We start from the raw sequence: 22,485 nt of genomic DNA, 5'->3' as shown, positions 1-22,485 counted from the left end.
ACCCGGAAAAAAAATACCTTCAAGAGTATGGAAGTTAGAAGAGCGAGGCCTGTCTGCTATCAAGGCCATGTCAAACCGGGCTGGGATACCAGGCTTCCGGCCTGACGGCAACGTTTCTGGTGTTGCCCTGATCCGCCTTCACTGTGGCACGTCGCTAACTCGTAAATCAGGTGGCGTCACGATCACCACTTGACGATAAAGATCGAATCGGTCTTGAAGTCCAGGGACTATGGTGTTGCGCAGGAGATTCTTGAGCAAGAAGGATCGGAGAGCAGGGAGGAACTCTCGGTAGCACCGTGTGCTGTTATGATGGTTCCAACGGATTGGTGAGGATGTGCGGGGGCTTTCGCAAGGACATGTGTTGCTTGAAGTGGTTCAGCGGCGGGAAGATTTGGTGTTTCCGACTCCGAGTCCGTGTCCGAATCTGCGTCGAAGTATGGGTTTGAATGACATCCGGTGAGACCCGCAGGTGACTTGGAGCGAGGCTGTTGGGACAACCAATCCAGGTATGCGCTACGTAAAATACGGCTTCTTGGCGTTGGAGCCACAAAGCCATTTGTTCTTCGTAGTCCCGTTTGTTGCTAGCACGGTATGAATCTTTTGCGAAATCAATGTGTAAGCGCTCTGGAAGTTCAGTATTAAAGCCGTCAGCTGCGCCAAACAACGTGATCGACTGGACGTAATGAGAGAGCTGGTGTAGTTTCGGAATGTTGAATGCTCTCGAACAGCGAGCTCCTTGAGGATGTCTTTGTTAGTGTGAAATACAGTCAGGGCGGTTGTAGGGCTTCGAGGGACTCAGTCGTCTGAACTTGAAGCTGGGCAAAATACGAGAAGTCGAGAATAGATCGTGCAACTACCAAAACACGACTGCAAGGCATGACATCAAAACATCATCTTAACGACTCGTTAAACACATCAGGAAAACCACAAGTTACTTATCTCACTTTATTTGTCACTTAATTTCATGAAAAGCGACCGATAAGTCATTTGAGAGAAAAGCGTGAGCCACTTAAAAAAGCCCACTCAATATCTGGAGATTCGCTTTTTCAACACTTATTTCGCTTAAAAAAGCAGACAAAAAGCAGACAAAGCGGCACAATTGTTATTGAAAGGGGGGCATACAAGTAGAAATAAGTGTAGATTAAGCAGACTCCCAAAAATGAAAAGTTGGGAGCCATTCGAACATAAGGAGAAAAAGGTGGGGCAAAAGCGATGATCGCGGCGACATATATCTACTGTAGGGCGGCGGCAGCGGTACAACGACTCGAAGACAAATCCTGCAGCAATGTAGTATATGATGTCAGCGAGACGAAGTCGGAATAAATAAAACTTACAGATCATAGCACACTCGTCCTCGTCCGATTCGTAGTCGTTGAGCGAGCCCGATGTTTCAGCAACATCCTGTAAAATAGCGCGTGCCATTTTTACCATAGCCTCCACGTAGCCAGTGGGTTTGCTAGAAATAGACTTGATGTACGAATTAGTAGCTTTGGACCAGCGAGCTGCCAAAAATAAGAATGGTGCATTGGTCTTTTTCCCTGTAGCCTTGTTAAGGACCTTGGGAAGCTTGATCGTAAACTTTTCCTCTCGACGCAGACAACAGGATCTCTTCGACTTTGAGTTCCTTGCGGGAGATCATACCAAGAGCACGCTCGAGCTGAAAAAAAATGAGTGCGATTAAAGCATTTAAAATTAAACTCACCGCCACAGCAGAAAGGGCAAGAACGCGTGACGTCCCGATCGTTGCAAGTGCTCCCAAGTCGAGGGAAGGAATCTCCACATAACCATTGATGGCGCTGAGGTGCGCTCTACCATACAGCTGCAGTAGGAACGGTGAACGATATGCTGTGAGGGGGTTGATATTATCGGGGTCCTCGTATAAAAACGCCCAGCTGGCAAGAAGGGAGGATGCGAGTTCGCTGGAGTCACAGTCGGAATTGCGTGCCAAGAAGTTGATGATTATCACAATGGCCGTTGAACCAAAATTACTCCGCCATTCTGAAATACGCTGTGCAGTCTAATCGAAGATATAACATCAGTTAATGCTAGACATAAATCGGCGAACTTACGAGTAAATGTACCACACTGCCGTGAACAACGACAATCTTGAGTTCGTGATATACCACGTTGAAAACGAGCTGGACATGATGGAGCAGTACGTCATCTGGAATGCTCCAGATGTCTTCGTAGCTTCCCACCCACATCATTATGGTAGGGAGGAATGTCTTGGCCCAGCGCTGGTCCGCTTGCATCGCTGGAGGCAAGTCAGCCGTACGATACGCACCGCGTGATTTCATGTGCTCTGGTGCAGTATCCACGTTCGGCTGGCGTTTTCGGGCAGGAGCCTGGGCTTGGGCATGTGGAGTCCCGGAAGATTCAACTTTGACCTTTTTTGGAGCAGGCGGCTTGATGTCGGCATTAGAGGTGGTCGCAGATGTCTATATAAGTGTCAGAATAAACACTATTGAGTTCCAAGGGTACTTACCGAAGTTGTCATGCGCAAAACCTTCTCCTTTTTCACTACGATAGGGTTAGCCTGTGGCGGTTCACTATCGAAGTCCTCGATCAAATCTTCAACATCGTCACGATCGATGTCCATGGACCACTGGGACTGCTCGTCATCGTCTGAGACAGAATTGACACTTGCCTTCCGCTTGAGGGCCGCCGTGGCTATGCGATCGTCCATCTGTGTGAATGGAGCCTTAGGCTCCTGCAAGTCTTCATCCTCTTGCGTGAATGAATCCATGAGCTCATCGTCCGAGTCGAATTCTATTGATGGTATTTGTGTGAAGGGAGCCTTGGGCCCGCCGCAGTCTGAGTCCTCGTCAAAAATTGAGGCTACCTGTGAAGAAAATTGTTAGCGGACTGCACCAATTATTCATGGTCAATTACCTTAGATTTCCCCTTCTTTTGCTTGCTATCCAGGCAAGCAGCCTCACGCTCCAATGAATCGTCAATCTCATCCGCAAAGCCACCAGTAAGGGCATCTTCTGGGATACAATCAGCAACTTGAGTTGGGGGCGGGGGGATGTGAGTCTGAGTCCGAGGCTGAGCAGCTGAGGTTGCTGCTGAGGAAGCAGTGTCATGCGAGAAAATTGACGTTGGAGGTGCTCGGGTTGAAGTGCTGGATTGGCGGGATGATTGGCGGGATACTGACTCCAACTGTCCAGGCCTGACCCCCGAGACCCAGTTGGTCACTCGGCCACCTAGTGCGAATTTCTGAGTGGTCGCGTTGATGCTATATGTAAGATTGAGAAAATAGAGTGTCGATTCAGTTAGGAGCAACATTGTGGTGGTGGGAGAACTAAATCTTACGATGATGGCGTGGAGCCTTTCCCATCAGCACATGCCTTAGGCTTATCGTCGATGCTATTGATATTGATATCGCCTTCTGCAATCAACGTTGACTCGCTGATTTTCTTTTGCACATTGCTGATAGCGTCTCTGATCAATTTCTTTCCACTTCTCTTAGCAGTTTTCTTCCCTTTCCCCGAGGTTCCATGATCCACGGGCTCAGCAGCATCCTCTGCCACATCAGCGTCTGGTACGTCATCTAATACACTATCAGTGCAATTGTCACCTCCCTTTACAGTAGCCTTTGTCGCCTTTCGAGCCTTTGGCTTGGGCCAAACAGGAGTCGCCTTGTTGGTGAGTAACTCCTTCTGTACCTTCTCCATCTCAACCTGCATACCAGCAAGGCGCTCAACTCCCTTTTGGACCGCCGCTTCTTTGGCTTCTTTGGCTTCTTTAACGGCAAGATCGTCAGCAGCCTTCTGTGCCTTGGTGCGCCTCTTGGTTTGTGCGTCGAGCACTATTTTTCCAGGTCTGGCGGTTGCATTCGATGCACGGGTACGGCGGGAAGCTTCTGTGGAAGACATTGTGACTGGGCAGATGGGCGACTTGGGGGTGGAGGGATGGTACTTTTGCTGGAGCAAGAAGGAAGTAACAGAAGTTGGTTGAAAAAACTCAGTAAGTCTCACCCCAATGGGCGCTGCCTGTGGCGCTTGCTCACTAATCGGCATCTGTTGAAATATGTCTGATTTGAACTTACTTTTAGTATTACACACCCCCAGCGCCTCTCCACCAGCAATTGTCGAGTGCTCGTGTCGTTTATCTTCCAGCTGGGATGTCTCAGAGTATGCGCAAGGACCACAACGCACTTCAAATTCCATGCGGCTACTTACACTGTGCTCGCTACTTCAAGACTCAAGGAGGGCGCAAAAAGCACTGGAACGTTTCCCACCCAACGTTTAGACAAGCCACTGTCTCGCATACTGTCACAGTCGAAGACGAGCCCGAACTACCAGCCAATGACCCTCCCGCAGGCGACAACGACTACCCTGCGGACAATAATGACCTTCCAGCAGGTTTGTCTGACCCGGGACAGGCATTTGACAAGTCCAACAATCTGGTCGACGTAGACACTGTTTTTTTCGGGCCAGGTGATAGATTATACCGTAACTATCACCCTAAACTAAACGGTACGTTCTTTGAAGCTTTCTGTTGTGTTGCAACTAACCAGAATTGATATCAGCGTGTCCATGTGATGCAATGGGACACTTCCTTGAAGATGGTGCACCTCCAGCGCCACCTCCAGACAAGTCGCCCGACGACTGGACTCCGTACCGGGATCGTGTCGAGTTTGAGACTGCGGAGTTTCTGTATGCGCGCAACCAAATGTCCGCCGGGGATATCAACATTTTATTGGATCTTTGGGCCGCAACCCTCCTGAAATACGACGACAAGCCGCCGTTCGCAGACTGCCGCGACTTGCATAGAACGATCGACAATACACCATTAGGCGATGTCAAATGGCAATCGTTCAAGGTACGGTACACTGGGGAGAAGCCAACAAGCGATGTACCACCCTGGATGGACCAGTCTCATGATGTGTGGTACCGTGACCCCCATGAGGTGATTCGGAATATGTTGGGAAATCCCGACTACGAAAAAGAGATGGATTACCGCCCTTTCCGTGAGTACTCAGCTGACGGCGACAAACGACAATGGCAGGACTTCATGTCCGGTGATTGGGCTTGGAATCAAGCCGTATGTTTTATTTTGTTGTTTTCTCTAGCGACCCATACTAACAATCTTTGGTAGGACATAATTTGTGAAGATCCGGATACGCTCGGCTCAACATTCGTATCGGTTATACTCGGATCTGATAAGACCACTGTTTCGGTGGCGACTGGCGCGAACGATTACTATCCCTTATACGTATCGATTGGCAATGTGCGCAACAACGTCCGGCGTGCACATCGTGACGCCGTTGCCATTGTTGGTTTCCTTGCTATGCCGAAAAGTAAGTTTCATATGCCTCCTGTTGTTCTGTACTAATTACAATCGAGAAGCTACGAAGGAGCACGCTGCCGATGCAATATATCGGAAATATCGCCTGACAATTGTTTCATTCATCCATCGCCAAGATTCTCGAGAACCTGAGACCGAGCATGACCAAACCAGAGGTTGTTCGCTTTGGTGATGGCCACTATCGGCGTGTGATTTACGGGCTTGGTCCGTATATCGCAGATTACGAAGAGCAGGTTCTTCTAGCATGTATAGTGCGCGGCTGGTGCCTCAGGTGTGTTTTTTATCCTCTGCCCTCTACCTCAGTACTAACTACTAATGTACTACAGGTGTATGTCCAACCGCAAAGAATTTAGATGAGAAGTCGTTGTGTCGGTGTCGTGACCATACGGAGGCGCTGATCGAAGAGGTTGCAACGTCCCTCACGCTGTGGGACGAGTACGGGATTGTCGGCGACCTTGTTGTAAGTCTCATATATGTCTCTAATGCAGCCGAGATTCACCCTTTCTAGCCGTTTACAAACGACTTCCCTTGCGCTGATATACATGAGTTGATTGCACCGGATCTCCTGCATCAACTCATAAAAGGAACCTTCAAGGATCACTTGGTCGAGTGGGTTGGAAAGTATTTGGTACACGTACATGGTAAGAAAGAGGCAGAGAAAATTCAAGATGATATAGACCGAAGGTAGGTCAATTTGTCCTGATTAAATGTTTCAAAACTCACATCATAAAAGAATTGCTGCAGTTTCCTCCTTCGCAGGCCTTCGACGCTTTCCAGAAGGTCGAGGATTCAAACAATGGACAGGTGATGATTCGAAAGCGCTTATGAAGGTAAGTTTTTGCACAAGTTGATTTTTGCACAAGTTGATCAGACTAACAACAATCTACTAGGTTTATTTACCCGCCATCGAAGGCCACATCCCAACTGATGTGGTGCGCACGTTTCGTGCATTCCTTGAATTCTGCTATCTCGTACGGCGTAGCATCATTACGGAATCTACATTATATCAAATCCAGGACGCTCTCGACCGATTCCATCACTACAGGGCTATTTTTGAGTCCACCGGCGTCGTTTCCACGTTCTCCCTCCCTCGACAACACTCGTGCTCCCATTACATCCTCCTTATCCGACTTTATGGTGCGCCGAATGGCCTTTGCTTGTCAATCACGGAGACAAAGCACATCAAGGCAGTGAAGGAACCGTGGAGACGATCGAGTCGCTACAAAGCACTCGGTCAAATGCTGGTGACAAACCAGCGCTTAGATAAACTTGCCGCAGCGCGCGTGGATTTCAAGAGCCGTGGAATGTTGAACAGCACCTGTCTGTCTGCAATGCTTCAAAGATAAGTAAGTTTTATTGCGCTGTACATTCAAGTGTTGTCGTGTGCTAAATATCTGCGGTAGAGCATTTGCGCTTGAATAAGGATCCTTTTGCCACCAACGAGTCCAACCAAGACAACGACAATCTTTTGGTGCTGCCTTCCAACCCCGACGTTACGATACTTGGCGATAACGAAGAGGGTGAAATCGACGACAGCCCAACGCTGGTACAAGCCCACGTTCAGTTGGCAAAAACGATTCGTAAGTTAGCTCACATTTTCAATTGAATACTTTTCTAATATAATCCTTCCCATTGCGCAGAACGCAAACGTGCACGCACGATCTCTAATTTATCTACAGAACTTGGTATCCCCCATCTCTACACCCTCCTCCGCCGATTCTTATTCGAGCAAGCAAACCCAGACGACCAGCATGCTCCCTCTGACATCCCGCTTGCAAGATGTCCTCAATTCGATGGAAAAATTCAAGTGTTCAACTCTGCGTCGTCAATGTTTTATGCACCCAGTGACCGCAGCGGGATTGGCGGCATGCGGCGGGAACACATCCGTGCCTGTCCCGTTTGGAGAAACAAAGCACCCCGGTATGACTGCGTGTTCGTTAACACGGATGCAGGTGTTGAAGGGATGGGGGCATGGAGGTAGCCCGTATAATGTGTTTTTTTTCATTCACATTTGAAGGTATTTCGTACCCATGCGCTGTAGTACGCTGGTTCGACAAAGCCAGCAACGGGCCCAACGAAGACACAGGGATGTGGATCGTCCAGCCTTCATTTGATACAGATAATTCACCGTTCGTTGGAATCATCCACGTCGACTCGATCTATCGCGCCGCGCACCTTGTTCCAATCTATGGAACACAGTTCATCCCACGCGACCTCAAGCACTATGATTCGTATGATGCTTTTCAAGCATTCTACGTGAACAAATTCGCAGACCATCACGCATTTGAGATTGCGTCTTAGGAACTCGGTGAGCACAACTAGACCACGTTGCCTACTATCACTCACAAGCAAGCGATCGAGGAATTTGACGAGCGTAACTACCACCACTCACAAGCGAGCGATCGAGGAATTTGACGAGCGTAACTACCACCACTCACAAGCGAGTGATCGAGGAATTCGACGAGCGTAACTACCATCACTCACAAGCGAGCGATCGAGGAATTTGACGAGCGTAACTGCCAACTGGAGCCCCCCTCGAAGAAGAATTCGACGAGCATAACTGGCCTCAGAACTCGTCACCAAATCCCCCCCCCCCCTTCCCCCCCCCCCCCCCCCCCCCCCCCCCCCCCCCCCCCTTAATCTAGATGGGCCGTGTAATACTTATTTTACTTAATTCAACTTTTGCCACTTTTTTGAATCATTGTGACTTGTGAGATTGGGCGCACGCTGAATTGACTTTTGAGAAAGTCCATTAAGTGTAAAAAGTGACGTTTTGGTTTCATTTCTCCGAAATTAAGTGGCATTAAGTAAAAAAAGACACCGGAGGTTTTCCTGATGCCTCGTCTTCGTACTCTCGAAAGCCGCCTCAATCCGAGTCACCACCCCCTTCTTGTGCTTCTCGAGCCTCGTCTTCGTACTCTCGAATCGCATCATCGAAAACATCATCGGTAAAGCTATCAATAGTCACTGCTGCCATAAGTGGATCCACACCAGCGTGCATCCTTTTTATGAAAGTCAGTTTGGATGATGAATGACATAAGTAATCAGAAACATACCGAGCGATGTCGAGAAGATCGACACCAATTTTACCGAGCAGTTTGTAAGCAGCAGTCCGCTCCTCGAACCGCCGCAGGGATTTGAGATGGATAAGGTAGACCGGGGAGTAAGCCACCGACGAAAATTTGATGTCCTCCTTTACACCAGTCATCCACTCATCGATGCAGCATTCAATCTGTCAGACCTCAGTTGCAGTATGAACATCAGAATCACTGAATACACTCACCGCTGTGAGTATAAGTGCAATGGTTTGAACGGGTAAAGGATCAAAGTATTTAGCATATACTATACCCTCGTCGCTTCAGTTTGTAAACCACATATCGTTGACCGCCGACTGGATTAATTCGGTCTTGTATATGCCACATTTCATTTCCCAGTCCTTTTACTCCACCAGTCAGATGTTGACTAAAAATCGTGAAATTGAATTTAAACACGCACCTTGAAACACAGGATACAGGCAGAAAGATACATCCATATGGCTAATAATCCTAAAAGTCCGATACATCCTTAGGTCTAGTTATCCACTCTAGAATACATCTGTTCTGTCTAGTTATCCACTCTAGAATATATCCGTTCTGTATAGTTATCGATCAGCCAACCTACCGAACTTCTCAGCGCTCTCGGAAGGGTGGCCATCCATCCCCGGTGAACATATTATTTTATTTTATATATCTTGCAATCTTGTTTTGTCGTCAGCAATCTCGCGATCTCTCCAGGTACCATATCACTAGGTACCATATCACTATTTAGGTTCTGAGATCAAGAAGCGCATCAATTAACATTTCACAATCATGGTACAATCACGGTACAGAAATGCTATTATTCTTCGGGTCCCTCGATATACTCACAAGGAGGCGCATCCAAAGAGACCCCTTCGACATCGTCAGCAGTTGGATCATCCAAATTTGAGGCCACGAGTTGTGGGACTCTCTTCCAATGTTCCGCAAAAGCTGCTAATAAAGCTCGTCGGATGTGAGCCTGGCGGTGAGCATACGCGATCACGCCCTCCTTTTCCTCGGGTTGTTCGACAGTTGGTAGGGTTGCACACGACTCCCAGTAGTCTCCCTGCCATGTGAGAAAGGCTAGAATACGTCGCATTTCTTCTAATAAGAGCTGGACTTCCTCCAACCACCTATTACGACGTGCTCGGGCTTTGCACCATTCGACACGAAGCGCTGATGTAGTTCAGCATACAACAACAAAAAAGCGAGATCAAACAACTTACAGTCTTGGAGTCCCTCGCTGTCGTCAGAAGAAATTCCGTGAGTTAACCAAATCCAGGACATAATTGCCGTGCCTTGAGTCTGTTGTCCAAAGTCCCCTATTGGTCTGAGATGTGCCTTCTTCAGAGGCTGCAATTTGTGCTCCCATCCTGTCCGATCAAGGTGATGAGCTAAGGAGAGAAGTGCCTCATGAGCACTTGTATACTTAGCATGGCTCAGCATAAGACGTTCCTCGACTACATCCATAGTTTTGCGTGCGCGGGTGTTGGGCCCTTGTCCGCGTAGATGCTGGACCTTGAACTGATACAGCTGACGGCGCAGTCGAATATGCGAACGACACTCGTTCAGAGAATCAGTAGCTTGGGCAAAACGTAGGGACCATTCTGTTTCCAGGAGTGTCTTGTTGCATGGCACGGTATCACATATCTTGGAAGGCAGAAGCAATTGAAAGTCTTCTGCCTTGCCAGAGGTAAGATCTGGGACTGGACAGCCGCTGTTGTCACTGTTGATGCCAGTTAGGAGGATTGCAGAGATTCGGAGGTTTGGAATCATTGGCATGTAGAGTTTTTGAATGTCGGTCCATGCATCTAGGCAACGTTGCAGTACATTCCTTCGAGTTAAGACCTTAGTCCTCTGGATATCGGTTGTGTGCTGACCAAGCGCGGAGGAATCAACACGCAAACGGCATCTAAGATAATTCAGCAGCGCTCTACAAGAGATTTGAAAAATGACTTACTGGGCATCTTCGAGGTCAATTCCAGTGCTAATGAGAACACTGCAGGTAACCTCGCTGTGGAGTGATATTGCTGACCCATCTTCCAACTCGTTTGCGTCCCGTTGTGCTAACTCTAACCGCACAGATGCCTGCGTCATTGCTGTGTAGTTGTGAGCAATAGCTCAGCATCATGAAGAACAACTCACCGCCAACTCTGGGCTGGAATGGATTACACTGCGAGCGGTCCATCTCCCAGGCTTCAATCTCTGTCCTCCATGCAGCGAGGGAAGCGGCTCCTACTTCAGAGTCATTGATAGAGCTCTCAAGTTCCCAGAGAGCAAGACGGTGCTCCTTCTCAGCAACGATGGCTTCTGTTATTTTTCGTAGCATAGTTTTACCTTTTAAAGATGAGACTGGTCAGTACAATAATGTCAACATACTACACCAACACTCACCGAGAGCCATAATCTTCTTCCAGTTCCAATCAGAGAACTGGTCATTGAGTGTGTCGCGTCGGGCTCCAGGACCCATTTCCTTTGTACTGCCAGCCACGCGATTGATGTTTGCCCATCCACGCTCAGGTGCTTCTCCGTCAGTCCGTCCTACCCCTGGAGTCCAATTGAATGAGAATTGAGTCTGGCAGGATTCGATGTGTGCAGCGATATGGAACTTCAGCACAAAAAAAATTAACGGTCTTGCCTTCTCGATTGAACTGAAGATGAGGTGGTAGTGTGGGCAAGCGATCCCACAATTTTTTGTGCCACTGGCACGCGATATCGTATGAAAAGTTGATTGTCGACAGGGTAGAGAATCTGGCGAGAGCAGAGAAAACAAGATAGTCCATATTCAAGTATCTATGATGATGTGAGTTATACAGACAGTGTGTACCTGATGATTCAACTTACTTTTCGCCTTTCTGTAAGTCACCAACACCATTAGCTAACTTCATATTGTGGCGTGCACAATCCACGGTGCCCACGCCAGTTGCAGCAAGTCCCCTTGATGACTTCGTATCCGCGAGATTAACTGCATTATGGCTAACACAGTTACTTTTCTGTCAGGTGTAGAATAGTTGTCAGACTCAAAGAAGGAGACTAAAAGATATCTAAGAGCGCACCTCTTGAAGAGTTTCACCATTGGTGCGCAGGTACCGCTTATATTCGCTCTCTTTGACGAAATAGCCCCATCCTTTGCTAAGGCCAGGATCTCGTCGATCGGTCGACACCATCCAGCGCTTGAGTCGAAAGTTGGCGTCTATAGCAAGAAAAAGTGCGTACTTCCATCTAGCTATTCGTCAGCGAATTCATTGTGTTGTGATAAGGGAACGTGCGCACTGCTGATTTGGAGGTGAAGTTTCCCAATTAGTAGGAAGGTTTTTCCCTACATGCGGGCAGGCAGGGCAGAGAACAGCCAGATCTCCGTCTTCAGTGGAATCTATTCCTGCAGGATGGTGGCCACGACCTGAACATTTGAGCGCTTTGATGTTTCTCCACTCGCGGACTATCCTTAGAAACACTGAATAGCGATCCTGACCTTCTGCGTAAGCATATTTGAATATATGATATCACAGAATACACCTACATGAATTGGCGTGATTCCTGTGTTGTCAGTCCGCCGCGCCAAGCTATGATAGAATTCAAAGGCAGATACCTTAGACTCGAAGGAAAGTATGTGAAAGAACTCCAAGACAGCAAATGTTGCCGCTGTTCTTGGGTCAGTCACTGTGGCAGGGAACAAGCGCGTGCGGAGTAGTTGTTTGAAATGCGAAACTTCATGCTCACATCCACAAAAATCGAGTCCTGTTGAATGCACACCATGGACATTGATAATCACAAAATTATTGCCGAATGCAGGTGATGGTTTGCGACAAGTGGTACCGGGGGGGGGTGTCCAAGTTAGATGCGCAGGCCCATAGATTTCAATGAAACAGGGTGGAAAAACCCGCTCCTCCATTCCTATTTCTCGTTAATATTATAATTGGAGAACAAAAGGAACACGCACCTTAATTCTATGGAGCAGGGAGTTAAGGTGCGATTTAACAGTGCATGACCGACATGCAAGATTGACAGAGAAACAATCCTGACACCGAAACACGGCATCCTCTGCACCACACACACATGGGGTGTCTGAATCCTCGCCTCTTCCCTCAAGTCGTAGAAATTCAGTCATGTACGTCTGACGTTCGTCCAGCCAAAGGGAGATGGGATCGTCCTACAAACAATCAATGACGGCATCATCTTCATAACACCAGAGACTTACTCCTGCAGTTCTCCCGCGTCCCTTTTCGGCCATTGGTGTCTCAGCGTCGTCCACCTCATATGCAGGGTCAAAGTGTTCCATCTCGTTCCAAGGATCATCTTCGGTGGGCATGGTAGGGTTATCGGCGGGCACAGTGTGAAAAGTTTCGTCCTCCTTCTCAGGCAGGCTGGCAGGAATGTAAGAAGTTCGAAGCGCAAGTTGGCCGCTAGGCTGCAAACTGAATATGCGATGCCTGTCGACATGATTTGAGAACTGATTGGTGTCGGGCAGTGTATGTCTGACGAGTTTTGGACGTTTAGAAGGACGGCCAGTGCGTCCAGACTGTGACATGGCTAGTGCTGCCTCTCTAAGCATCAACACATCAAATTTGACTACTAGGGTAGATTAGTGATACATCTAGTGGCACATATGCCAACATACATACCATATGCGCTGTTGGCGAATCCTAGAAGCTTGTTAAGAAGCACAAATGATGTATTGCCATGGACAATTGAAACTGACCTAAAATACCAGAGCAATGCAACTCTGCTTGCGCATTCCTCCCATAATCACAGATAACGGTATGTAGTATGAGCTGTATACCGATATTCAGGCCAGAGCTCATAGTGGTTCCTAGATGTCCAAGAGGTGGCAGCCCACACAGGAACAGCACGCATGGCTGATGCCCCACTTGACCAAATGGCAAGTGATCAGGTTTGATGCTGAACCTGCGTACTTGACGCTGATTCATAAGGAGTGGCTGGAGAATTGGCCTGAGGAAGATGTTGTGTGGCCTGGTCGTCCTATAGAGCAGAACACGTTGAGTGAAGACGAGAAGTCGGAGCTGTGCGTAGCTGAAAAGGAACATAAATACGTGAGTTGTCAATACTATTCATAGCCTCTCAGAGTTATAATGACTGCGCACCTGATACAGACCCTAAAATCCTGGCTGACCTGGGCATAGCTTAATCCAAGACGCGCTCGTTCTATGTACGGGTGCTCATGGTGCATATTCCCTGTGCCAGATTTATCGGACTTTATTCGTGCTCGTCTTATTGCTATAGATCAAGAGTGACATGTACATATGATATTTACAATATAGTCTGTCTGCTACCAACGAAGCCGGTGTAAATTTAAGCTTGTAAAATAACAATAACTTAGAGACTTTGCGGTCAGCACATACAGTAAAAGACCTATAAAAGTCCAACGACACATGAACCAAAAATGGCGTACATGATCATTAACCTTTCTCAACCAAATTCCAAACTCCCCTTACAAATATACATACTGTTTGCACCACAATCGCTACACTAGATCTGCCGACATGGGCAGACCAAAGCTTTACAAAACTGCCGAAGAGCTCCGGGAAGCAAAACGAATGCACAGACAAGCATACTATGCACGGTGCGAATTTATTTTGATACTGGAGGCTTTAACTCATTTCACACCAGAAACAAGAACACGATTAGTACAAAAATGAAAGCAAGATATCGTGCCCAGGCTAGCACATCTTCCACCATGTAGGTCTTCCTTTTATCTCTGAAATATACACAATTGAACTGCCAGCATTCAGGAACAGCTCAGACCAATCATCCCCATATCGAAAACACACTGTGTATGCTCAGCGCTCATCTCTCACATCTCTTGCAATCTACTGACAAACACTCGGACGTACAGGGAAAAAAATCGCCTCTTAACCTACTTAGGTGCTTCACCTCACGACACACTTGATGCACTGTATACCGAGTATCTGGAGACACGCTGCTCAGACAACATCCGCGATGTAATGGGCATTGTTCAGGAGATTTTATGGGAGCTCAAAGAGATTGAAGAGACTATGTCAAGAGCGAGAATTACGGGCCGAAGGTATAGTAATGCGCAGGACAACTCTAAACAGGCTGCAGAGGTACTGTCGGCCCTCGAGGATTTATTCTCCTGCGTGATGGTCGAGGACATGGATCTAAGACAACGGTATGCACATAAACACTTCCTGTTTCAGAGTCTTTAGGAGATCTCTGCATATTTACTAGTACTTTCAATTTTGACACGAAGCTTAGTATATTGTGTAGCTGTATGATACTATCATAGTGTCCGTGTGTGGGACATTGGTCTCGATTTTACGCTACATTTCAATATTCATTTCGCTTACTGCAACCTAAACGCCCAGTCTTGTCGATCAGCGCGTCAATTAACGTTAACATATGTATCTAATTGATCTCATTGTATGCCAAGATGACTTAATGTTGAAATCATGAAAATAGATGGCGCCTCGTAAATGGACAACGTCCGAGCAGGAGGTGTGGCTTGAACCGTGGTACCAAAAGTTCGCCGAAAAGCAGAGTGACAAGAGTAGAAACCACAAAAACTTCTTCGCGGACCTTTATGAAAAATGGTTCGAGGAATTTCCAGAGCCTCGACCAAATCATATCACCAAATTGGGGCCGTTAACGCTGGAAGAACACAACGACGCAACTGACATACGAAAAGCCGTAAGTTTCATTGAAATTGTCACCAACAACACTAAGAATGTTCGATAGAAATTACATACGCGATTTAAAAATAATTTCAGCGGTTCAAAGGTGGGGCGACAGGCGAAAGCCAATGCCAATGACATCTTTGATGCTGTGGTGCGGAAAATAACTGAATGCGAAAAACCTACACGAATGCTTCAGGAACACAAAGCATACTCCAAGTTGTACTATGCTGATCATGTTCAGAAATCCATCCAAGAGACGCTGAAGGTCGCACAAGCAACACAATCACTCACCAATGGTCAGCGAGTAGCGCTTGTGAAAAAAGAGACTGCTGCTCTGTATGCAGGCGAGTCCGAGGATATCAAGGCTAAGGTGAAGGAGTATATCCACGCACAGAAGGAAGAGCGCGGTAAGGAAAAAGCTGAGCCTTGGAGTGATGAAGATCAGCAGCAGCACGTCCTGCTCAAGTTCACTGCATAGTAGTATCACCTAACATGAACAAAGGAATCTTACCAAACTGGCCACCGTCGCAAATCAATTCCTAAAAGGCCTCGCTGATGCGACCGGCCTATCCTTCAGCCTTCTTATTGGGGGTCCATCCGTCGAGCTAGGTGGAATGATTGATGTCTGGAGGTATGTTCTACATTAGAAACTCAAAAACTCGAGAGCCAAAATGACACTCACCTGGGCAGCTTCCACGTCGGGATGACGAAGCTGGGCAACAATTTTAGCCAGGCTTACCCTAAGTTCGAGAGTGAGATAGTGGGCCCGTTCCAAGACTATCTGTATCGTGTGTATCGTAAATGTTATTTCTTATCAGACACCTTGGACAAAAAGGCTTACTGTTTTGCTAACAGCGGAGGCTGCAGCACTCAAAGACCGGAAGATGGGGGGAGCAAGCAGCTCCAGTTCGTTGTGGGGAGACAGCTTGAATCAACCGTCATATCCTGCGTCAGATATGATGGACAACTGTCCAACCGGGATACATCTTTGTCAGGCACGTTTCGATTACCGGATCTATCCGAGTTTCCTTCTTCGTCAAATGGCCCGGATTTATCCGAGTTTCTGCCTTCATCAAATGGCCCTGGGTCTCCTACACCCTTCAGCTCTCACAATGTTCTCTCTGGCGACAATCAACAAGACTGGCCGCTGTCCGATGACCTCAACGACTTCCTCGAGACATTGGCCCAGAACCTGCCAATGTCGGCTGTTGACCACTTGATGTCACACGTTCCTCCTTCGCTTGAGGCGCCTTTCATTCCTGCGGTTCTGGCCGCAGCTGAAACACTCTGCAATCCCCTTCCCGCAGCTGAAACACTCTGCCATCCCCTTCCACCAGTTTCTCCCCGTTCTGTCCATGGTGTTTCTATTTCCACACCTGAGCCGTTTGATGGTGTGCCCTCAGCCGACTCACTTCCTAGTGGATTCACGCACCCAACTGCACACCTCCCCGGAAACGCAGAGGAGCCCAACAGCGACAGGCCAGATGCACACCCTGCATCTTCAGTGGAAGAAGACCCTACAGAGGACTTGTGCCCTTCATCCATCCCGACCTGCACTCCCCCTTCAGCAGACTCATGCTCTCCATCCATCCCGACCTGCACTTCCTCTTCGGCAGACTCGTGCCCTCCATCCATCCCATCCCACACTTCCCCTTTGGCAAACATTGCGAATGAGGCTCAAGAAAACGAGGTTCAAACAGAGGCTCAAGCGGACGAGGGGAATGACAGCGGCGGACCCCGTAGAACAAGGCGCGCGCACATCCCATCTACACACAACACCATCAGCAACTCGATCGGCAACTCATTGAACCTGGCTTCAAAATGCAGCCATGGTACTGATTCATCCACTCGTGTGGGCCAGCAAACAAAGTAAGTCTCTTCTTGTTTTTTAAACCTCTTGTGCTCATTATCTTGCACAGAAGACCAAGGGTGTGAGCTATACCGTCTGCTCAGTTTTTCCCGTATTGGCTTTCTTGCGTCTGTTTTTTGTCGCTTTCATTTCCCTTCCATACCGCTTATTTTCATGTGGTGTTAATGTTGACGCGAAACCGTGTTTGAAATTTACAAGTACTAGTACTAATGCAAAAATGCTATTGAATTGCTATGGTTCTAGAAGACAATCTGTCGTGTATGGTGCCAACTGACTATAGAGACCAGCACTAAAGTAGTGAATGGGGAAGGCATCAACTCTGAGCTTGTGCGCACATGAACCTTGCCCGCTCTCACATTATCTCAAGCAGTACCTTGCGCAGTCCCGAGTATTGCACAACTGGATAAAGGTTGATATTGAAGCTTCGCCGGTACTGATTTTGAACGGACTGCCTCACTATCTACATACCGAGCCACATCGTTGTGTGATCGCAGCGAGCTCAAAGTACTGCCCAAAGTATTACAAATTTTGAGAACTGGTAAGACAAAAAATCTTAAGACTCACAGATTTAGACAACATTGTGACGTGTTGGAGAATATTTTGGTGGGCGGACACCAAAGAGCTGGAGGTAAGGAGTCATGAAACTCGTTCTCACGGTTGAAAAACACTTTGGAGAACAGCAAAGTCCCAGTGCAGTGAGTGTGTCAGCCGTATTGCTTCTTGACAACATTGTGACGTGTTGGAGAATATTTTGGTGGGCGGACGCCAAAGAGCTGGAGGTAAGGAGTCATGAAACTCATTCTCACGGTTGAAAAACACTTTGGAGAACAGCAAAGTCCCAGTGCAGTGAGCGTATCAGCCGTATTGCTTCTTGACAGGTACAAGAAGCGATCCCATCGTCAGATCCAATCGCTGTTTGCTGATCCCATCAAGGAGAATGAGGGAGACGGGGCAACGGCAGGGTATAAACGGGGGTGAACTGCCAGATATCCATATGGAGCATTCAACCCCCCGTAAAACAGTGATTTATAAGCAAAGGAAGCCGGCAGCGCGATTCTCACGTAGGATATATCCTGGATACATCCGGTTGGATAGTGGATGACAATAGAAGAGTATGTATCGGACTTTTAGGACTATAGTCCACTTAGGATACATCTATATAACATCATCGGCTGCTTGAAAACAAAACGTGATCCTTCCTTGAGAGACTCGGCCAGGTCACGGTTTGCCTTGATGGCGAGTATAGATCTGCTTGCACAGAACCCAAGAACGAGGCCGTCAATACGCACATCTTTGTTTTAAGCTCCCCGCGCACATGTGATGTGCGCCTCGTCATCTATATGGCAACATTAAATCAAGTAGGGCAAGGACGTGGACATGAGACATACCATTTTGACGAGAGAAGGGGTAAGTTGGATGGTAAGCTCTGCCATGTTAGACGCCTCACGCCAGGCATCCTTTGCTAACTTCGTCTCAACAATCAGTGTCTCTGGAAAAGGTGCGCGAGTCACAACTAGACAGCGGTAGATAGACGTGGCAGTAGTGAGCAAATCCTTAGTGATGTCGTCGAAATCGCTAGCCTTTAACCGTTGGCGTGTTCCATTTGGACCTTTCTTGAACTTCGGGTCAGTATTGAGGACCTCCGAGTCCTCCAGTTGGCGCTTGGTGCCAACAACTGGTGTTGAAGAAGCTTTGGCCACTTCATCATGATCATTGGCAGTGTTGTCCGCGCCATAATCAGACCCGTTCTCAGTCTCGTCCATGCGATTGACAAACTTGTTCGAATCATGGCTGTCGCTGCTGCCCTCACCGTCACTGTTGTCATCCGAAGTCACAACAGGTGAGGGCGCTGAAAAAGTGTGTTAGTCCAAGATACACACTGGCAGAGACATTGTACCTTTCTGTGGCTTCGTACGGATCTTACTCGTGGGTTTTCGGGCCAAGACAGTTGGAGGGGTCTTGCTCATACTGAATGTGAGTGCCTGTTGATTGGATAGTCTTGTAGGTACACAGCGGTCCGAAAACTATTATGTACTTGTGAGTAACATGGAGCACATGGACAAATAAGACACTGACCATGCTGTCTTCATCCCTGTCAACATCGCTAAGAAGCCCAGCAGGCTCGCTATCAAATTCCTCGGGATGTGTCTGGTATGTAGTGCACAGTGCCTTTAAGTCGCGCTTCTGCATCTTCGTTTGTAAGGCTTTTTGGCGGTCTGCTCCTCGATGAGCTTTTGTAACTGTTAAGCAGAAACATTTTAATGAGCGCGAGCATTCATGTCGGGCTTGATATAACTTACTTCAATATGTCTCTTTCTCGGTTGGCCGACGTTGACGACCACTTGCAGTGCGTCCCGCGGTCGACACCATCTCTGCACATACTTCCTCCTGGGCCTTCAAAAGTGCCGTTTTAGTTCCCTTTTTGGAGGGGGCTTTTGCGGCCATGATAGACGGTAGTCAGTAGAAATAACGACAACAGAAGGAGGGGGTATGCATGCCTTTAAAAACCCTACAGTGGCGTCGGATCAACAAACAAATTTTGAGTTTTGTTGATCGAGTTTTGTTGATCATGAAGTTAAAGTTTTCAACTGACGAAGCGGTGTCAATATAATGGCATAAATAAGAGGGACGGGGATGACTTTCCTTTCCAACATACAATCGATACTACAGCGAGATCGATACTACAGCCAAGATGAATAAATAGTAAGTGGCTGGCTTGTCGAATGCTCGCCTCACACTTACCGATGTTGTAGCCCAGCGCTCATGCCATCGAACAAATCAGATGATGTGAAGCTGAACATCCTGTTACCTCCTCCAAGTTGTCCCTTTCACGTTGTCCGTGCTCCGGGACGGGAGGTACCTCATACTCCAAGGGAGGTACCGCCTGCTCTTGAGATTCAGTTTCCATTGGCGCCATATCACCAAACCCCAGGGCCCATTAAAACATCACAGACCTACCTGCAAACACTTGTATTAGAGCGCTGGGATGCAGAGATTAGGCTTTGCAAAGAGACATGCAAAGCGCAGCTCTCAGAGCACATGAAAGGTCCTGTTGCTCACCAAAATTTGGTGTGGGAGATGATAACTGTGCATTGGAATGCAGAGAAAAAGCGGTGCGAAGAGTCACGCAAGGTTCAACTTTTGGAGCTCTTACTGGCGGCTCATGGCATTACTACCCTAGCTTAGTAGTCTTAGTAGTCAGTTAGTTTTAGTCAAGTGTCATTCGGAATAATGGCACACCATGTGGATCGCCTTTTTCATGCTGCGAACGGCAAAACCTCTCATGTGGATCGCCTTTTTCCTGGATGTTCGGGTCAAACTCCATATTATGTGGCGTAAGGAATGGTGGCGTTCGAGTATGAACTGCGTCCCTGACAGTAGTTGGTCACGAGGGCGGAATTGGACTCGGTCGGGGCTGAATCGGACTCACTTGAGGGTCAAGTGTTTTTTTTCCATTTTGTGTGCCGTCAAGACACTTAGGGCCGGTACAATACGACTTGACACTCGCACCAGACAAGCCATGCCCCACTGTGTATTCTGTGGGAAGGTAACAACTACACACGAGGGTCTCAAGAGACACGTTGCAGGACGTCCTGAATGTCGACTGGCAGTGGGCATCAATGATCGAAGATGTAGAGGCAGAGAACTTAGACGACGCACCAGATGTTGACTTCCCCCATCAAGATGCAGCACCGGCGGGTCATGTACACTCGCGCCCGTCTCCAGATACCGACAATAACCCAGCGCTCCGCAAAACTCGACGGACTACAGTTGAGGAAGTCGAGGATGAGGATGGGATGTTGTTCCCCAATAACGGGCGATATTTCGAACCTCAGTCGGATGCTGGCTGGGCACTGCGTGAGGGGGAGACAAATTTTGAAAGATATAGAACGTACCAAGAGGAAGAGGGTGAGGATCCATGGTCGCCTTTCGAGGATGCGTAAGTGCTCGAATGCGCTGGCATAGCATCTACTAATATCACTCACCAGGGAAGAATGGGATCTGGCCCAGTGGCTCAGTCAAGAACCTCGGTCAGACGCGAACCGACGAATTCCTAAAACTGCCCATTGTAAGTTTGAAAGTGTTAATCAAAATTTGAACTTACAATATTGATACCCTAACCAGACACAAAACCGCACGAAACTTTCGTTTCATAACAACCTGCTCATTCTTGCAGTGCATGGACGAACTTCCACACGGGCCAGGATGGAGTTGTAAGAAGGTGACTGTGCGTGGTAACTGCGAGGATGAGAATGGCGAGATGTTGCAAGAGGAGGTTGAGTTGTGGTGCCTGCGATCCTGTAGAGTGCGTGAAAGAGCTCATTGGCAACCCTGCCTTCAAAGAAGATATGGCCTACTCACCTGCCAAAGCATATGCAGACCGTGCAGGGCAAGATAGGGTGATCGACGAGATGTGGACAGCAGACTGGTGGGGCGATAAACAGGTAAGACTATTTGAGAGGAGAGCAACAAAGTAACGGACTGACCTCGCACACAGAAAGCCTTGCCAGAAGGTGCCACGATAGCACCAATCATTCTATCTTCAGACAAAATGTCCTTGTCGCAGTTCCGAGGGGATAAATCGGCGTGGCCGGTGTATATGTCCATTGGAAACATCACTAAAGCAAAACGGCGCCAAGCATCAGCACGAGCGAACAGTCCTGATTGGTTACTTACCAGCAGGCAAACTGGACTGTTTCACCCCCTAATGCACGCTCCTTGGCTGGATACAGGCTGTTCCACCATTGCATGGCTCTACTGCTTGAACCTCTCATCGGTGCTGGAAATGACGGTGTTGAAATGGTGTGTGCGGACTCGTGGGTTCGTCGTGTCTACCCAATTCTTGCAGCATATGTTGCCGATTTCCCGGAACAGTGCTTGGTCAGTTGTTGCAAAGAGAACCGATGTCCGAAGTGCCTTGTAGCAGCAAATGAGCGAGGGGATGCACTCCACTTGGCAATGCGTGATCCAGAGTCAACAAAAGATATTTTGCACAGGCGCAAGATTGGTCAGCATCCTCCGGAATTCGAGGCCAATGGTTTACGTGCCGTTTACAAACCATTTTGGGCTGATCTCCCTCACGCAGACATTTTTCTAGCGTTCACGCCCAACCTTTTGCATCAACTTCACAAGGGTGTGTTCAAAGACCACCTTGTGAAGTGGTGCATCGATATCATTGGGGAGGACGAAATGGACTCACGTTTCAAGGCAATCCCGAATTATCCCAGCCTTCGACACGTCAAGAAAGGGATATCAAGTGTGAAGCAGTGGACGGGACGTGAACACAAAGAGATGCAGCGAGTATTTGTTGGCTTATTGAGCGGAGCAGTACCTAGGTGAGTGCATCAGGAAAACCTCCGGTGTCTTTTTTTACTTAATGCCACTTAATTTCGGAGAAATGAAACCAAAACGTCACTTTTTACACTTAATGGACTTTCTCAAAAGTCAATTCAGCGTGCGCCCAATCTCACAAGTCACAATGATTCAAAAAAGTGGCAAAAGTTGAATTAAGTAAAATAAGTATTACACGGCCCATCTAGATTAAGGGGGGGGGGGGGGGGGGGGGGGGGGGGGGGGGGAAGGGGGGGGGGAT

At 48.0% G+C, this 22,485-nt stretch overlaps 7 protein-coding genes across 7 annotated transcripts; 3 read left to right on the top strand and 4 right to left on the bottom strand.

Moving 5' to 3' along the window:
• Positions 1–913: 913 nt before the first annotated feature.
• EDB91DRAFT_1340926 (uncharacterized protein) lies at positions 914–3,878 on the bottom strand (the record flags this gene model as incomplete). The annotated part of the gene is made up of 9 exons (XM_041325727.1): positions 914–1,030; positions 1,335–1,502; positions 1,558–1,657; positions 1,703–2,017; positions 2,070–2,254; positions 2,285–2,438; positions 2,486–2,842; positions 2,893–3,238; positions 3,316–3,878. 9 exons carry the CDS (start codon positions 3,876–3,878, stop codon positions 984–986), a joined length of 2,235 nt encoding a protein of 744 aa, XP_041168679.1. The 3' UTR covers positions 914–983.
• A 248-nt stretch (positions 3,879–4,126) lies between these two features.
• Positions 4,127–7,614, top strand: EDB91DRAFT_1240602 (uncharacterized protein; the record flags this gene model as incomplete). Its single annotated transcript, XM_041322034.1, has 12 exons — positions 4,127–4,481; positions 4,535–5,049; positions 5,104–5,305; positions 5,355–5,407; positions 5,430–5,586; positions 5,640–5,788; positions 5,822–5,997; positions 6,047–6,143; positions 6,204–6,612; positions 6,717–6,893; positions 6,954–7,265; positions 7,295–7,614. The coding sequence occupies 12 exons, from the start codon at positions 4,127–4,129 to the stop codon at positions 7,612–7,614; spliced, it is 2,922 nt and encodes a 973-aa protein (XP_041168678.1).
• A 565-nt stretch (positions 7,615–8,179) lies between these two features.
• EDB91DRAFT_1065646 (uncharacterized protein) lies at positions 8,180–8,671 on the bottom strand (the record flags this gene model as incomplete). Its single annotated transcript, XM_041314792.1, has 2 exons — positions 8,180–8,545; positions 8,597–8,671. Coding segments are annotated over 2 exons (441 nt in total), but the record flags the coding sequence as incomplete, so codon positions are not given.
• A 282-nt stretch (positions 8,672–8,953) lies between these two features.
• Positions 8,954–12,477, bottom strand: EDB91DRAFT_1240601 (uncharacterized protein; the record flags this gene model as incomplete). Its single annotated transcript, XM_041322033.1, has 14 exons — positions 8,954–8,989; positions 9,286–9,545; positions 9,596–9,763; positions 9,791–9,797; positions 9,834–10,281; positions 10,330–10,468; positions 10,515–10,706; positions 10,764–10,977; positions 11,000–11,162; positions 11,214–11,362; positions 11,426–11,595; positions 11,635–11,844; positions 11,886–12,255; positions 12,310–12,477. 14 exons carry the CDS (start codon positions 12,475–12,477, stop codon positions 8,954–8,956), a joined length of 2,694 nt encoding a protein of 897 aa, XP_041168676.1.
• Positions 12,478–14,807: 2,330 nt separating this feature from the next.
• On the top strand, positions 14,808–16,957 carry EDB91DRAFT_1257662 (uncharacterized protein; the record flags this gene model as incomplete). The annotated part of the gene is made up of 5 exons (XM_041324309.1): positions 14,808–15,035; positions 15,084–15,487; positions 15,525–15,653; positions 15,713–16,891; positions 16,942–16,957. 5 exons carry the CDS (start codon positions 14,808–14,810, stop codon positions 16,955–16,957), a joined length of 1,956 nt encoding a protein of 651 aa, XP_041168675.1.
• A 1,068-nt stretch (positions 16,958–18,025) lies between these two features.
• On the bottom strand, positions 18,026–19,337 carry EDB91DRAFT_1089338 (uncharacterized protein; the record flags this gene model as incomplete). Its single annotated transcript, XM_041316571.1, has 6 exons — positions 18,026–18,140; positions 18,182–18,228; positions 18,281–18,741; positions 18,790–18,916; positions 18,969–19,132; positions 19,223–19,337. 6 exons carry the CDS (start codon positions 19,335–19,337, stop codon positions 18,026–18,028), a joined length of 1,029 nt encoding a protein of 342 aa, XP_041168674.1.
• A 1,175-nt stretch (positions 19,338–20,512) lies between these two features.
• On the top strand, positions 20,513–22,232 carry EDB91DRAFT_1240600 (uncharacterized protein; the record flags this gene model as incomplete). Its single annotated transcript, XM_041322032.1, has 6 exons — positions 20,513–20,832; positions 20,904–20,975; positions 21,018–21,168; positions 21,200–21,337; positions 21,391–21,560; positions 21,626–22,232. 6 exons carry the CDS (start codon positions 20,513–20,515, stop codon positions 22,230–22,232), a joined length of 1,458 nt encoding a protein of 485 aa, XP_041168673.1.
• Between the last annotated feature and the right edge of the window lie 253 nt (positions 22,233–22,485).

This window comes from Suillus paluster (assembly GCF_016628075.1).
Source record: "Suillus paluster strain FC165 chromosome Unknown EDB91scaffold_322, whole genome shotgun sequence".
NCBI lineage: Eukaryota > Fungi > Basidiomycota > Agaricomycetes > Boletales > Suillaceae > Suillus > Suillus paluster.
Note: the sequence above shows the minus strand (reverse complement) of the source record. Positions and strands in the feature narration are given on the sequence as shown.